Raw genomic sequence first — 15,224 nt, forward strand, 5'->3', positions numbered from 1 at the left:
GAATCTCTACGATTCAAATATACCACTGCGTGAATTAATTCAGTCCAATCCATTGCAACCCCACATATATAGAACCACCCAAAACCAAGACCAAAGGTGGATCAGTAAAGGGTTAGTGGGTCGGGCCAACCTATAAAGAGAACACGGCTGAAAACAGCATTCATTCTGGTCAAAACGCCATGAGAATGACTAATAATGAAGATGAAGCAACATGCTTCATACTCAAGCTATACTTTGTAATTGGGCTTTATTGTTTCTTAGGTCTACTGTCCCCAAGATTTCCGCCACTAAAGTTGAAATGGAAGGAACATGTGGGTCATTTTACATTTTCATTTCATATGGGATTTTGGGCTTTGTAGAGATGCCAAAAGATGCATATGGAGGTTGGAGGGAAATTTGTGTTAAATTCAGGCCAAAAGGGTATCAGGGTGAAAAACATGACAATTTCAAACCCTCCCCTTCATAAAGTTCAATACTCTTTTTGGCGCCTTTGAGTATTTTATTTATGTTTGTAAGCAGAAGAAAGAAGGTTTCAGACCTAATCATCATCACTTTAATTGCTTTCATGGTTTACACTCTCTCTCATCATTTCCCAATAAGCCTTCTCTCCCCTTTTTACACTCTTCTTCCAACTTTATCTCCCTTTCTCTATCTCGTTCTCTTATCAATATCAAATGGGGTGAAGTTCCTACTCTACCCATCAGGCAAAATGTTCAGTCAATAGAATTTAGGGTTAGGGGTGGCAGCAGCTTATGGTTATGGTCCGGACTAGTGGGACCAGACCACTTTTACCATTTATTTATCTTATAACTCACTTTATGGTAAGATATCCATGTTTACTTTTTGGGTGCAATTGTGATTTAGTCCTGTCCCTTTGTTTGCTACCATTGTTTATTATTAATTAGTTAATTAGTAAAAGCTGTGTGTAGGTAGGTTCTTGAACCTGAGGCACTTTCCTTGATCATATTTACTTTCTTAATTTGACTTGTAGGACAATGACCGACTACCTACAATAGGTTGGTAAGTAAATTATAAAGAGGTTGGTTTTTGCCACGTGGCTTTTAAGTGCATCACCTCACTTAGGCCCAAGCTTCAAAGTATCAATTGCATATCACCAACGTTCAAAATATTGATACGTCCGATATTTGATATGGGCATATCAATGAATCATACCCTTTTTTTATATGTTTTTTTTTTTTAATTTTTTTGCAACCAATTCAGAGGGACCGGTTTAGGCCTCCTCCATCCTCTGGACCAGTCAAACCCTCGATACACCCACTGTAGGTCTGTATCAGAGGGGTGTTGGAACAATACATATCAACCAATACGGGCCGATACTTTTAACCTTGCATATCACACGATTCATAAAGGTGATACTCTTAAATATTAATTTCGTTTTGTTGTTTTTTATTGCCGGTTCATACATGTTAATCATGGTCATTGTCTGTTGGATTAACCTGGGTGAACCTGCCGGAAGAACCGGAAAGACCCATCTTGGCTCTAATCGGTAAGCAACACAGCCCCTTGTATACATTGTTAAAAAAATGAGATCCAAGCCTCAAAGACATTAATTCTGGTTTGTCACCACAGAAGAGAAACACGAAACATTCGGTGCCAAGCTGGAGCCTCGGGTGTCCGGTATGTACTATTCCATAATAAAATAATTTCAAGGAGGGTAATTTGGTCATTGGAAGGGAATCGCACTGCTACACCATACGACCGGTCGGCGTAATTTAAGACCATCACGAGGGCGGTTTCAGTTAATCTCTGAGATAAAAAAGGTTTTTCTTTATTTTTTTTTCACATTAAAAAGGGAAAAAATGGAAAGAAGCGGGGCCCACTGAACGGCGACCAGCTCCCTCCTGTATCGGGTTCGGGCCTTCCCTCTCTTTTTCACTTGGGAGTAGCAGATGCTGAGTGGGCCCATTACCCCCCCTAGTCGGACGGCAAGTCATCTAGTACGTGCTTTCAAAAACTTCTCTCTCATAATTTAAACAGGTTTCTGAGATTTCTCTCCTCCAGTAGTCCCATCTGTAGCGATTCAATTGCTTCCCATTATTTCTTCTCTGTTTTCGTTGGAGCTTTGCTGTCGTGGTGTCTGTGTCGCTATAGAATCAGGTTTCACTTGCTTCCGTCCGAGATTTCTCCTTCTTTCCGAGCCTTTGATGGCGAGGAGCTTTTGAACTAGGGGAAGATATGGCTTCTGGTTACAGAAATGGGAGTGCAAAGGGGGGCGTCAAGGTTGATAGGCCTCTGTCTGTCAATTCTAACATTAGGTCTTCTTCTATTAAATCCAAGCCCTCTCCATCGCCCTATAACTCGCATGGTCTTCGGCGAAGTAGTCCGGGTTCGCTTGGTGGTTCCGCTGGACCGGTGAAGAATGATTCTGCAGGTGAGGTTTTCTTTCTTTCTTTTTTTTTTTTTTTTTTTTTTTTTTTTCACGTTTTCTTTCTGTTTGATGTATGAAATTTGTATCAATGTTGAATTTGAATCACGTCCATTTTTACTTAAGATTGCTCAATTCGTGAGTGAAGATGACAAGATCTGTTTTCTACTAGGAGATCGACTATGAGGAAGGGTTTCGAGCTTTTATTTCGGGCTTTTTCTAAGATTGATTTGCCTGTTTTTTAGCTTGGATATGTTAACTAACGAGTTTTTTCTTACATTTGGTGGAAATGAATGGAGGTCTGCTTAGATGAGAAACTACTATACTCTTCTCTCTTGCCTCCCCCATTTCCTTACTTTTCTTATCATCGGAATTCAAAAGTCGAAGTTTTTGTGTTGAACCGTAAACACTGGGAGCTTCCGCTCAATAAAGTTTGCTGAAAGTGGCGAACGTAGTGGGCTTCTTCAAAACCGAGCATTTGAATTTAAGAACGGATTTGGTATGGGAGGAAGTTTACAGGAAGGATGAAATCCCTGTTGTGTTCTGGAAGCATTTCCTTTTCTTTTACTGTCTTCACTTATGTTCAACGTTTTTCTTTTTCTTTTCTTTTGGTTGTTGTATGGACGATAAGGGTGAACCATTCTATGGTTTTGTAGGGCAAATTTATACTGGCCGAGATCAATGTTTTAGAAGCGAGAAGTTCAACTAAAGTGCATGGGGTTCCTAAAGCCTGAGGCATTTACCTAAATAAAATGTGGTGCCACTTAAAAAAAATTAAAGGAAAAACTTGATATTTCAAATCTAAATTCTGATAGAAATAGAATATTTCAAAACATCCATTGGTTTAATTGTGTATGGTGCCATTTACACCAAGACTGTAGCCTTGTACCTTCAAATTCCTACATAAATTAAACAGTTTAAACTCTAAAATCGTAGGTCCAATCTACGGTATGGCTAAATTACCTATTCAACAAGAAACTTAAGAATAGTTCATCAAAACATAGCAACAACTAAGGTGATGCGCACCTGGATTCAAGTGCGGCACATCCCACAAAATGAGCCTTGTCTGTGAGTGCACCTATTAAAAGACTTGCTAAGATGCAATAATTTCCCCAGGAAAGTCAAGAATTCTTATCCAACAAAAAAAATTTTGAGTCTTTAATTTTGCATCCTACTGGGCCTTTGGGATGAAGCCTGTGTTCTTGGTTTGCTAACTGTCCATTCTTTTTATATGTTAGTCTTAAAATTTCAAGTTTACTATGTGGGATTACTTGGGTGATTATTGAATCTATAATTTCCTTTCTATGTACTTATCTTAATCGAATTAGTATGCACTACCTTTTTTCCTGGTAGAGATTATTCATAATTACACAATCAATATTTTGATCTGGTTAATCCTTGCAATCATAACATCATCACTGAGTGTCTGCAAATTTGGGCACAAAAAATACTCCAAGGTTTCATGATTAACTTCCGATGAGAAATTGGTATGGAATTGCTATAGTGATATCTTATTTAAATATTTTTCTTTGTTTACTAATTTCTATCTTAAGTTTGAGTTAGAGCACATTCTGTTAAGTATTTGTTAGGGCTGGTGTTGTTTTCTCCCATGATTTTTCTTTTTGTGTCATCTAATAGCTGACTTCTACATCAGAGTTTTGGTTGTAACTAGAAATACAAAAGCTCCTCTTTGCTTGTTAGTATTTCATAAGCTGTTTGGCATTTAAAAAAAAGCCTTATTTGTTGATTGCGGACTCTGCATTGTTGTAATTGCTATGGTATTCGTGGACAGTTTCTGGAAGAGTAAGAGTGGCAGTGAGATTGCGGCCACGGAATGCAGAGGAGTTGGTAGCAGATGCCGATTTTGCTGATTGTGTAGAGTTGCAACCAGAGGTTTGCACATCATGCTTTCGAATATTACAAGCTTTCTCCATCCTTCATATCTGGGTTTGGATAAGAATCACTATTTATTAAATGTTGCTACTTTTCCTTGCTAATTTATGGTTTTCTTGCTTTGTCCCAGCTCAAAAGGTTGAAACTCCGTAAAAACAATTGGGATTCTGACACATATGAGTTTGATGAAGTGCTCACTGAATTTGCATCACAAAAGCGGGTCTATGAAGTTGTAGCAAAACCAGTTGTAGAGGTTTGTATCACAGATCAACTAGTAGACCTTGCTAACATGATCTAGTTTCTAATTTGTTTTTTAACATGATCAACTAGTGGACCTTGCTACCTTGCCCTTTCTCTTTTTACATGGGCCTGTGTTGTGAATCTGGATCTGCTGCAAAACTACTTTCTGTACAGCATGCTGTATATACAGCCACAAGAGGATATCTTTCCATTATTCATCTATGGCTTGGGCGTGTGCCAACTTGAAGTCAGGGTATTGAGCCTAAAGTTTGAGAAAACAGAACCCTAATCAAACTTAACCTACCTTGGCCTTTCTGTTTCTCTTCCATAGCCCTTTTTCTTACTCCCATTTCCCTGTCCTACCTCCTCCCATCACCAAAAAGAGAGAATTACACATGAATCAAGATGGAGCAGAAGATTCCCCTCTGGAGTTTGCTTCCATCCCCCAAAGTTTTCTTTTCCTGCAGTGATGAGGTACTTAGGTTCAATCTCTTTCTAGAAGAACCTCCTTCTTTATTCATACTCACTGCTGAGAGAACACAAATGAACCCTATAATCCTATATAATCAATTATCCTCTGGTAAACCCAAGCATATCTACAACTAATTAAAGCAAAGAGAATACCCAACAATAACTGAATCCTTAATCAAAATTAGTAGCCCCAGTAGATGATAAAATAAGGGAAAGCACTAAGGTGGTTTGGATGTGTGCATATAAGATAAGCTTGACACCATTAGCAAGTGATATATTGCAAGTTGAAACGTCTAGAAGAGCTAGGGGCAGGCCAAAAATAGGATAGGGGTTGAAGTGGTTAGAAATGATTTGAGAGCCCATAATTTAATGATGTACAAGATACTGAGTAGAGCGGAATAGCGGAATAGGGCTCATGTAGCCAATCCCATGTAATTATTTTAAGGCTTTAATGTGTTAAGTACTTGAGTTGAGCTGAATTATGTACAAGAAAAATTCTTAGGTTGCTAATTTTATTTCTGAAATTACTTATAAAAAAAAAAAATTCTGAACTTGTTCTTCCTTCTTGTCTTCTATTTTAATGCATTGGGTTGTTATTGAAATGGAAGACATATGAAAAGGTAACTCAACATTGAGTGGTATATGCCCATTCTTTGCTTTACATTTTCCTAAATGTCCTTTCATCTGTTTCATTTTTGATACTCTCCATGCACTAGAAAAATTTGAACAACTTAACAATGGATAATACATTAAACATAATGGAATGGGGAAACATGATTTGTGTAGCCAACCCCATATAGTTGGGATTAGGCTTGGACGATAATGAAGATGATTATTGTTGTACTATTTTCTACTATATAGGAGTCCTGATTTTTTGTCTTAAATTTGGGCAGCAAGTGCTGATATTAAGTTTCATCCTATTCTATAGAGTGTTCTGGATGGTTATAATGGGACTGTGATGGCATATGGACAAACTGGCACTGGGAAGACTTTTACTCTTGGACGGCTTGGTGAAGAAGATACTGCTGATCGTGGTATTATGGTGCGCTCAATGGAGGACATTTTAGCAGATATCTCTCCAGAAACTGATTCTGTCTCAGTTTCCTACTTGCAGGTTGTTAGCCACATAAAACAATGGATAATTGCATTGTTGTTGCATTCTGTTTAGCTTTAGTGTTGCACAGTTGTTGCATTTTGTTTTTCAGTGTTTTTGTTTTTTGAATTTGGCTTCCAACATCTCAAGTTCACTTTGGATGTATGTGAGTGTTGATTAGTTATATTCTTCATTAACATGTGCAGCTTTATATGGAGACAATCCAAGACCTCCTTGATCCGGCAAATGATAATATTCCTATTGTTGAAGACCCAAAAACTGGGGATGTTTCATTACCTGGGGCAACCCAAGTAGAAATCAGAGACCAGCAGAGTTTTGTCGAGTTGCTACGATTGGGTGAAGCTCATCGATTTGCTGCAAACACAAAGTTGAATACTGAATCTTCTAGGAGTCATGCTATACTAATGGTGAATAGATGAACTATTCTTTTAGTGCAATTCAGGCTAATTAGGGTGTCATTATATTGTTTTGTTGGTTCTTTTACCATATTTAGATTATTTTTGGAATATCGAAAGATTTACCCTCTTGATGCAGGTCCATGTTAAGAGGTCTGTCAAGGGAAGAGATTCTTTTCTTTCAAGTGATAATGAGAACACTTCTCACTTGGTAAAAACTCTTAAGCCACCCCTTCTTCGTAAAGGCAAGCTAGTTGTTGTAGATCTTGCAGGTTCAGAGCGCATTGATAAATCAGGTACCTAAAGTGCTGCTGCTACTTCTATTTTCTTTTTGACGCTTGATTCAGGAAACTGATTGGTTTTGTTATATTGTTTTGGTAATGGATACCACATACTCATTTGTATGATTTATGCCTCAGATATATATTTATTTTAAAGTGAGATGGAGGCAAAATTGGTGTTCAGTATCGTTCAACATGTTCTTCCATGCCCACTGCATATATAAATTATATAATGTCACTAATGCCTTTCCAACCATTTCTCCATGCTTGAGTGTTTTAATTCTTGAGTAAAATCAATAGTTGACTGTTGCTGGAATTATTCTTGTTGACAGGTTCTGCTTCTTGCCTACTGATGGCAGTTAACATTAGGAAGTAAAAGCATATATGACCATCCAAGCTTTATTCCAACTTTATGGGGTTGGCTACATGAATCCTGTTTTGCCATTCTGTTCTGTTTAATGCCATATCCATTGTTAAATTATGAGCGCTTAAATCATTTCTTACTACTTTGACTCGTGTCCCTTTTGGTCTACCTCTAATCCCTTCCAGCCCCTTCAAAGTAAAAGCATATATCCTTTTAGTTGAATAGAATTTAGTGAACAAACTCATGCTTCAAAATGCAATCATTTATTGTGCAGAACCACCTGGGTATCCTTAAAAGTGTTTCAAGGTCGCAAATATTACGTTGATTGGTTAGCTATCTACGCTGTTGTAGTTTTAACTTTCAGGCCTGTAGTATGTTCCACCACATATAATTTGGAACTACGTTCGCCTTCTGTCATCTCTTTTCTGTTTTTTACTCATCCTGTTTTTTTAGTTGCAGAATGCTACCATCTATCTCTGGATAATGTTAAAAGTTGGAGAGAAATACTCATTAGGGTGTTTTTCCATATCTGTTACATGTCCCATATGTTGAAGTAGAGCATGAAATGGGTTGGATCTGGAGCACATTGTCAAATCCATTTCTGCATCCAGATGGAGAAAATGGCTTTGAAAATGTGATGTTGGTAAAGTCAACAGATTTGAATGTTTTATATGCTTGAAGCACTCTTCAGTTCAAGCATGTGAAACTTCAAATCTGTTTATTTATCTCTTAGTTGCATTACTTCATGTAGCAAGGATTTGTGGATTTTTACCCTTTTTCAATGTACTTAGCCATGTTGCCTCATGACCACTTGTTCCCTTTCATTTGGTGATTAGGATTGTTGTTTCCATTCTGATGGATGATTGGTAAAGCCATCTACTGTGTCCAATGTGGGATCAAGAATTGTTGTTTCAATTCTTGATAGACACTATCAAGAATTCATGATCTGGTTGGTGAACCAAAAAATTGGCCCAAAGTATCACCCTGATCTTTCTCCAGTTACAGTCACTTGGCCTGACATGGCTTGTGGTTGGTAGAGAATGCCCAATATTAACCCCTGCTACAGTTATATATGCCAAGTTTCTAACCTTGAATAACATTTGAACCTGGAGTAGTTCAATATTCTTGTGATAAGCCTTTGGTGGCATTTTGAAGTTTGAAATATTACCACTTGTATCCGACACTAATCAGCTAAGTGATTATCCCCCTTTTAGTCCATCTGGTTATGCTTCTAATAGGTGCACACAGATCTAGGTATGTTCACAGACTTGGGTTTACACTGTTTTAGGCTTGGGCTTCGGGCTGGGCCCATTCAAAATTTAGCAAAAGCTAAGCCTGAGCCCAGCCCATGAACAGGTCTTACTCATATCTGAAAATTTGCTCTGAACTGAACAGCATTCAATGAGAGTTTGGAACCATGGTGTTGCTTTCCCATTTAGAGTCCACTTAAGTGCCATGTGGGCATTTTAACTTCATATTATCAATGGTTCGGCAGATTTAACTTCAAACCTTTGTACCATTCTTTACATCAGGTTATGGTGGTGTTGAGGGGAGGGAGGTGTTTCCACATAGATTGTCTTATTTGGCACCTAGCAGTGCTTAAGTGTATAAAACTACAATAAACAATTGTGCATTGTGTTATGTGCCAACCATAGTTTTCAAGGCACCAAGGTGAGGCTGGGCGTTAGGCCCCGCCTTGTCGCCTAGTCGCCTAGGCGATGGATGTTTTTATATAGAAAACATAGATCCTAGGGTAGTTCCCTAGGTACCATAGCCATAGAAATAGGCTTTTTTCCTAATAAGATCCAGTCGGCCATTACTTGGTGCAGTGATAAAATATCAAATTGACAAGCATGATAATTTGGGTTTGAATCTGCAAGTGTCCACTATGTGCAAAGAAATGTGAAAGATTAGGTCCTTGTTCTCTGCTCCCTCCACTTTGAGTTATGGCCCTTTTCTTTTATGGCTGAGCAACCAATACTTATTGTGCAATTAACCAAGGTTCTAATTCTAAATGTCGATACAGACAGATGCCGGATGGGGCGTATTGGTCTTTACCCTGAGTTGCTTTATATATATATATATATATTTTTTTTTTTTAAACACTTAGTTTTTGTGTATTGGTGACCCACCAATACGATACATATTATTGATGTGCTGGTATGTTGCAAAATTTTGATCTTTGCAATTAACACATGTAATGTGGCATTTAAGCACATTTTCTATATCCACCTCTTGCTGTTGGGTTAAAATTTAGAATTATTGTGGTTATGCCTTATTAACAAGTTAAGTGATTGAGTGGGTGCTTTTTGATTACTAAGTCTTGTGAATGTATTAGGTAGGTATTCCCCTGGTGCGGGTACATATGTGCTTGTTTACCATGTTACTTGCAAATTTTAAACTTATGAAATGCATTAGAAGATTACATGGTTTTTGATTATTTTTAGTATGCTAATGCTGATTACTTTGTATTTTATTATCAGAATCTTAATTATGTTGTGAGGTTTTCATTGTATTCCCTTCATTGGCAGGTAGTGAGGGGCATACACTAGAGGAAGCTAAGTCTATCAATCTCTCATTGAGTGCATTAGGGAAGTGCATAAATGCACTGGCAGAGAATAGTGCTCATGTGCCGGTCCGTGATTCAAAGCTTACGAGATTGCTTCGAGATTCATTCGGAGGTGTGGCATTTTTCATACATTGGGAGATTTTAATTACTTCTGATGTTATTAAGCAAAATAGCATGGGATGTTTCTATGATTCATGTGCAACCATTTCTTTGATTCACTACTTTTCTGTTTCTGGTATTTGAGCAGTTCTTGCTTACCCCAGACCTATTCTTTCTTACTATTTTTTATTTTTAGTGCTCCATTTTAGATCCCATATAGTTTGGATAAGACTTGGATGCTGATGATGAGTGCTCCATTTTAGAGTAGGGGCCATTGCTTGGTGCAATGGTAAAAACTACTAACAAGTGTAATTTTTTTTTGATTCATCTGATAGAGCCTAAAAAACAAAATTTAAAAACAAAGCACGGAAACCAAAAGACTCAAACCAAAATTAAGCGAGGGGTGAGTACCCCTATAACATCAACAAACAGAAGAAAGTTAATCTCTCTAGGAGGTATAAGGAATTCCCTATACCGAATCTTAGTGCTCCAAGCTAAATTGGCCATAAAATTGGCACATATATTGGCTTCCCTGTTGCAGTGATTGATACGAACTTCCCAATCTCTATTCAGAAGAGCTTTGATCTCCTCGCTTATTGTAGAAAGACGCCAATGGTTATCCCTACCACCCTTAAGAATTTGAATGGTGGAACGTGAATCTGACTCCAAAATGATTTTGTGGTAGCATGAGTTCCATGCCAAGACAAGCCCACATTTGACAGCCCATAATTCTGCCAAGTCGATAGAGGATTTTCCAATGTAAGTGGTGAAGCCTCCTTTCCATTGTCCAAGTTGATCTCGGAGAAGACCCCCAACCGCAGCACCACCATTCTGGCCCTTGACAGCTCCATCTGTATTGATTTTAATCCATTGGTCACCCGGAGCTTCCCATTTGATGTCTCTCCAGACTTTGCAATTAGGTTGATTCTTGGCAGGAGTGTTAGTATGTTGGGCACACAGGAAACTGTCAACATAGTTTTTTGCAAGATTTGTAATATAAGTGGGAGTGTAACTGATATTGTTGAACTTTTTTATTTCGGACTCTCCAAATCAGCCAATTTAAATAGCTAAAATAAGTCGCCCTGAGAGCATTACTAGTCTCAAGATTACTTTCAACCCAACTCTTAAGTTTAGTGCACTAGTGGGTGACTTCCTTACAGAACTTACAATCCATAAACAAATGATCAATCGTTTCCATGCTTTCGTTACACAAGGGTCATTCACTAGGAACTTGAATATTTCTCTTTATTAGAGCATTGCGAGTGGGGAGTTTTCTATGGTAGAGCAGCCACAAAGATATTTTCACCCTTGGTTGACATGGAGCTTTCCAAATCAGATTAAAAGCTTGAGCTTTAGGGAGATCATTTTCTTTTCTAATAAATGTATAAGCTGATTTAGTTGAAACATTACCATCTTTAGTGTCAGGCCATATCCAATCGTCATTTTTTTGCAACCCTAAATTTAAAGGGATTGCCATGATTTTTTTCAACTATATCACTTGGCAAGAGAGAAGAAATCAGGTTGATGTCCCAATCACCAGAAGCAGTTATACAGTCTTTAAACACTCCTCAAATTAACATTTGGGAGAGGCCCATGCAACCGATTCTGCCTACAGGTAGGCCTAGTAACCCATGGGTCATCCCAAAAATTAGTGTCTTCTCCATTCCCAATGGCATGTATAGTCCCTCCATAAGAAATTTACAACCTTTAGCTATTCCCTTCCAAATCCAAGAGTCATGACCTTTTACGCATGGGTCCAGAACATCGGTTCCTCTACCATATTTACTAATTAGGACTTTGGACCACAAACATACAACCGATTCTGCCTACAGGTAGTCCTAGTAACCCATGGGTCATCCCAAAAATTAGTGTCTTCTCCATTCCCAATGGCACGTATGAATCGCTCCCTAATAAATTTACAACCTTTAGCTATTTCCTTCCAAATCCAAGAGTCATGACCTTTTACGCATGGGTCCAGAACATCAGTTTCCCTACCGTATTTACTAATTAGGACTTTGGACCACAAGTGTGAAAAAATAGGTTCTAGTCTGGGAGCAGCCACTTTGTGCAAAGACTGACAGAGGTTAGGTCCATATCCTGTCCACCCCTCCCAAAAATTGGGTAGTGGCCTCTTTTAACGGTTCACATATAGAGTACATATTTTGATCACCAACATCATCATCAAAGCCTTGTCCCAACTATATGTGGTTAGCTACATAAATCTTGTTTCACCATTCCATTCTGTTCATATCCATTGTTAACTTATATAACTTTAATCAGTGACATGATCAAGTGAAATTTATTAATATTAAAGGAAAGTTGGTGTGTGTTTCCCCAATTTCGATGCTTCTATATCTACTGCCTCACACATTTTAAATGTTTGATATAACAGGCACTGCACGAACTTCATTAGTTGTAACTATTGGTCCATCTCCACGGCATCGAGGAGAAACTGCAAGTACCATAATGTTTGGGCAACGGGTGGGTTTAGCAATTGCATTTGCAGTGTTTTATTTCTTTAAAATTGCTCTCTGTTCTTCCAATTGTTAGGTCATAACAATTTAATTTGATTTTACATATTAGAATATATGGGTTGTGATGTAGTAAATGCCATCTTTTTGTTAAATCTTTCTTTCTTTGGCTCCCTGAACAAAGTGCATAACTTATGGGTTTTGATGTGCTACTTATTAAATGTTGCTTATTGATATTTTCTCTTCAAAAAATTCCATTTTCTCATTTATATGTTTGCTATTCTAAATGTTTCAATTGCAAATTTTAATCAGGCTTGGATGATGATGATATTTTTTTTTTCGAAGTATTGTTGTTTTTATTTTTCTTTCTTAAAAGAAAATTTTAAAAACTTGCACTTGCTTTGTCTGGGTGCATGCCTCTCCTTGTGCCTTGGGCGCTAGAGGGCCCTTGCACTTTTCTTGCACCTCTTTCTTTTAAACCATTGTTCTTACCAATGCACTCATCACTAAGCCTTTCTTTTTGATCAGTAACAATGAATATTATTGATAATAGAAAGTTAACTTGTATAACAATACTGACTACTCTCCAGTTGACTTGGAAGAGTAGTGTAATAGTGTTAGAAATTTGCGCTAATACTTTTAAAACAGTACATTCACACTAGTACTTTTAAAAACAGTTAGAAATTTGCACCAGGCCCCGGCATTCCCCATTCTAATCCATTCGTGTTAAACATCCATTCTTCCTAGAGTATTTGCCAAACTGTTAGCAGACCTATGAATCCATCCTAACGAGCCATTTGGATTGGAAGACACTTGTTTCCATGTCTTTCATTTCTCATTTTAACACATCCATCTCAACATCCTCTTTGCTGCCAAACTTAATTTATGGACTTGTTGCTTCTTGAGAAGTTATTCTAAAACTTGTAGTTCTCTTTCTGTTGTTACAAATTATTATTATTGTGCTGTTCTCAATTTTTTTTGTTTCTATTCATAAGTTGGTATATCTTTTGCAGGTTGAGATTGTATTCCTGACTTTTACTTGACATTGTTATTGTTTATTTGGGTTATTTCTTTCTACTATATTTTTTTCCTTTACTTAGTTTTGTGCAATTAGAGATTCCTGACCATTGAAGATATATCGAAACAGGCTATGAAGGTGGAAAATATGGTAAGAATAAAGGAAGAATTTGATTACAAAAGTTTGGCTAGAAGGCTTGACATACAATTGGACAAGCTCATTGCTGAAAATGAAAGGCAACAAAAAGCTTTTGAGGATGAAATTGAAAGAATAACTTTAGATGCACAAAATCGTATCTCAGCAGCAGAAAGAAGCTATGCTGATGCCCTAGAGGTTAGTTTTTTTTCCTATCTATATTTATCTATGAGAATTAGCATCAGCAATATGTGTGAGCTACTATGCTGTTGGACCATGAATATATCGACTGCCTATGCATGATTTTGACCAGAGCTGAAGCTGCAATTGATAGGTAGAAGCTGTTTGTGCTAGAAGAGGTAGTATACTAAAGTGGGCTCAATCTCCTTTCCCACATGATATTCAGGAGATATTGGTGGCGTTCGGTAGTGTGTAAATATCGTGGACGAGACCGTTTTGGTCCTGTCCACGGTAAGATATGGTGTTCTGCTATGTGTGGACAGTCCCTATCCACAAAATAGTGTGTACAGGGATGGGCCACACCCCAATTTATTGTTCACAGTATTTTCTCGTGGATGGTCCATGCTATAGTGTGGACAGTTTGTGGGAAGGTTTCAGTGTAATGCAGGTGTGTTACATTGGTCCAATTACTCATTTTATTTAATTTTTAATAATTTTTAAATTTTTAAATTTTAACATTTTATCAATAAAATAATAAATTTTAATGTTAATTCTAGCACAAGTTTGACGGTTCTCCTTCTCAACTCTTTTTTCATTATTTAAATCAATAAAATAATATTTAAAATACTAATTTTTTATTTTTTTAATATTTAAAATAATATTTTTAATTATTAAAAAAATGCAATTGTTGTCTATATATTGATGCCTTTTTTTTCAATTTATTTACCATATAAAAAAGCAAAAATTAGATATTTATGATCGACAATGTAGATCTCCCATAAAATGTATATGAGATACATGGATGCCACTGTGGGTGTAGACTGGTCCGGTCCACACAATCTATCCACAGTTCAGAAGAGCTGTGGTCTATGGTGTTGTGGACCAGTCCACACCCACCAATTTCTCATCCACACTACATAACACCCCCATAGTCAACATGCAACTCAGTGTTGTATGGACTCTATGGGGTCTCCTAAATGAATGAAATTTCATGTCATACATGTAGGGTTCCAACTGAACAGTACTATATAATATTTTCCTTTTGCTTGCATATTTGGCATAAATGGACAGTTAATGTATATGATGAGTGACACTTTTCTTATAGATGTTTACTAAGTAACAAAACTAAAATTTAAGACATTTTTCTATAGGTATACTCTGATAGAAACAAAAATGTCCATACAAGTATACCAAGAGGCCATTGGATAAGGACCATGGGGTTGTTTAAGAATTTCTCAATAGATGTTATAATCAGAAATTGGTGAATAGTAGCCACCTCTTCTTCCATGAAAGTTAGGGTCTAAGAGATGTGAAGGCCACCTGACAATGACTGAGGAAATATGAACTTTGATGTCATTTTGGTGGGTAAATCAGGCTCTGCTGGGATTGGGACTGTATTTAGAGATGGGAATGGCTCTATATTGGCTCTGTTTTCTGGGTCAATTGACTATGCTGACTGTGAGTGCAGAAATTTCTGCATTACTACAACAGTTGAGGTTAGCCAAGCAAATGGACATTAGGCACTTGGTGGTGGAAGGTGATTCTCAATTGGTAGTAAACTGGATGAAAAGTGACAGTGTTGAGGGTAATCAGACGCATAGCAAGAGA

The 15,224-nt window shown here is 37.4% G+C and overlaps 1 protein-coding gene across 3 annotated transcripts in view; it reads left to right on the forward strand.

The window, feature by feature from the left end:
* The first annotated feature begins 1,832 nt into the window (after nucleotides 1-1,832).
* The window catches only part of LOC148880202 (kinesin-like protein KIN-UA), a 28,240-nt gene continuing 14,848 nt past the window's right edge, over nucleotides 1,833-15,224 (forward strand). For 2 of the 3 annotated variants that reach the window (XM_088962050.1, XM_088962051.1), the window contains exons 1-9: nucleotides 1,833-2,392; nucleotides 4,179-4,279; nucleotides 4,410-4,532; nucleotides 5,919-6,104; nucleotides 6,290-6,511; nucleotides 6,639-6,795; nucleotides 9,676-9,825; nucleotides 12,205-12,293; nucleotides 13,431-13,634. In XM_088962050.1, the coding sequence (XP_088818176.1) occupies nucleotides 2,197-2,392; nucleotides 4,179-4,279; nucleotides 4,410-4,532; nucleotides 5,919-6,104; nucleotides 6,290-6,511; nucleotides 6,639-6,795; nucleotides 9,676-9,825; nucleotides 12,205-12,293; nucleotides 13,431-13,634 (1,428 nt within the window). In that variant the 5' untranslated portion in view covers nucleotides 1,833-2,196. Of the gene's footprint in view, nucleotides 2,393-4,178; nucleotides 4,280-4,409; nucleotides 4,533-5,883; nucleotides 6,105-6,289; nucleotides 6,512-6,638; nucleotides 6,796-9,675; nucleotides 9,826-12,204; nucleotides 12,294-13,430; nucleotides 13,635-15,224 lie in introns of all 3 variants that reach the window. The other variant, XM_088962052.1, reaches the window with a different exon arrangement.

Source organism: Nelumbo lutea, chromosome 1 (assembly GCF_056320005.1).
Source record: "Nelumbo lutea isolate HS-2025 chromosome 1, American lotus-T2T, whole genome shotgun sequence".
In the NCBI taxonomy this organism is placed as follows: domain Eukaryota; kingdom Viridiplantae; phylum Streptophyta; class Magnoliopsida; order Proteales; family Nelumbonaceae; genus Nelumbo; species Nelumbo lutea.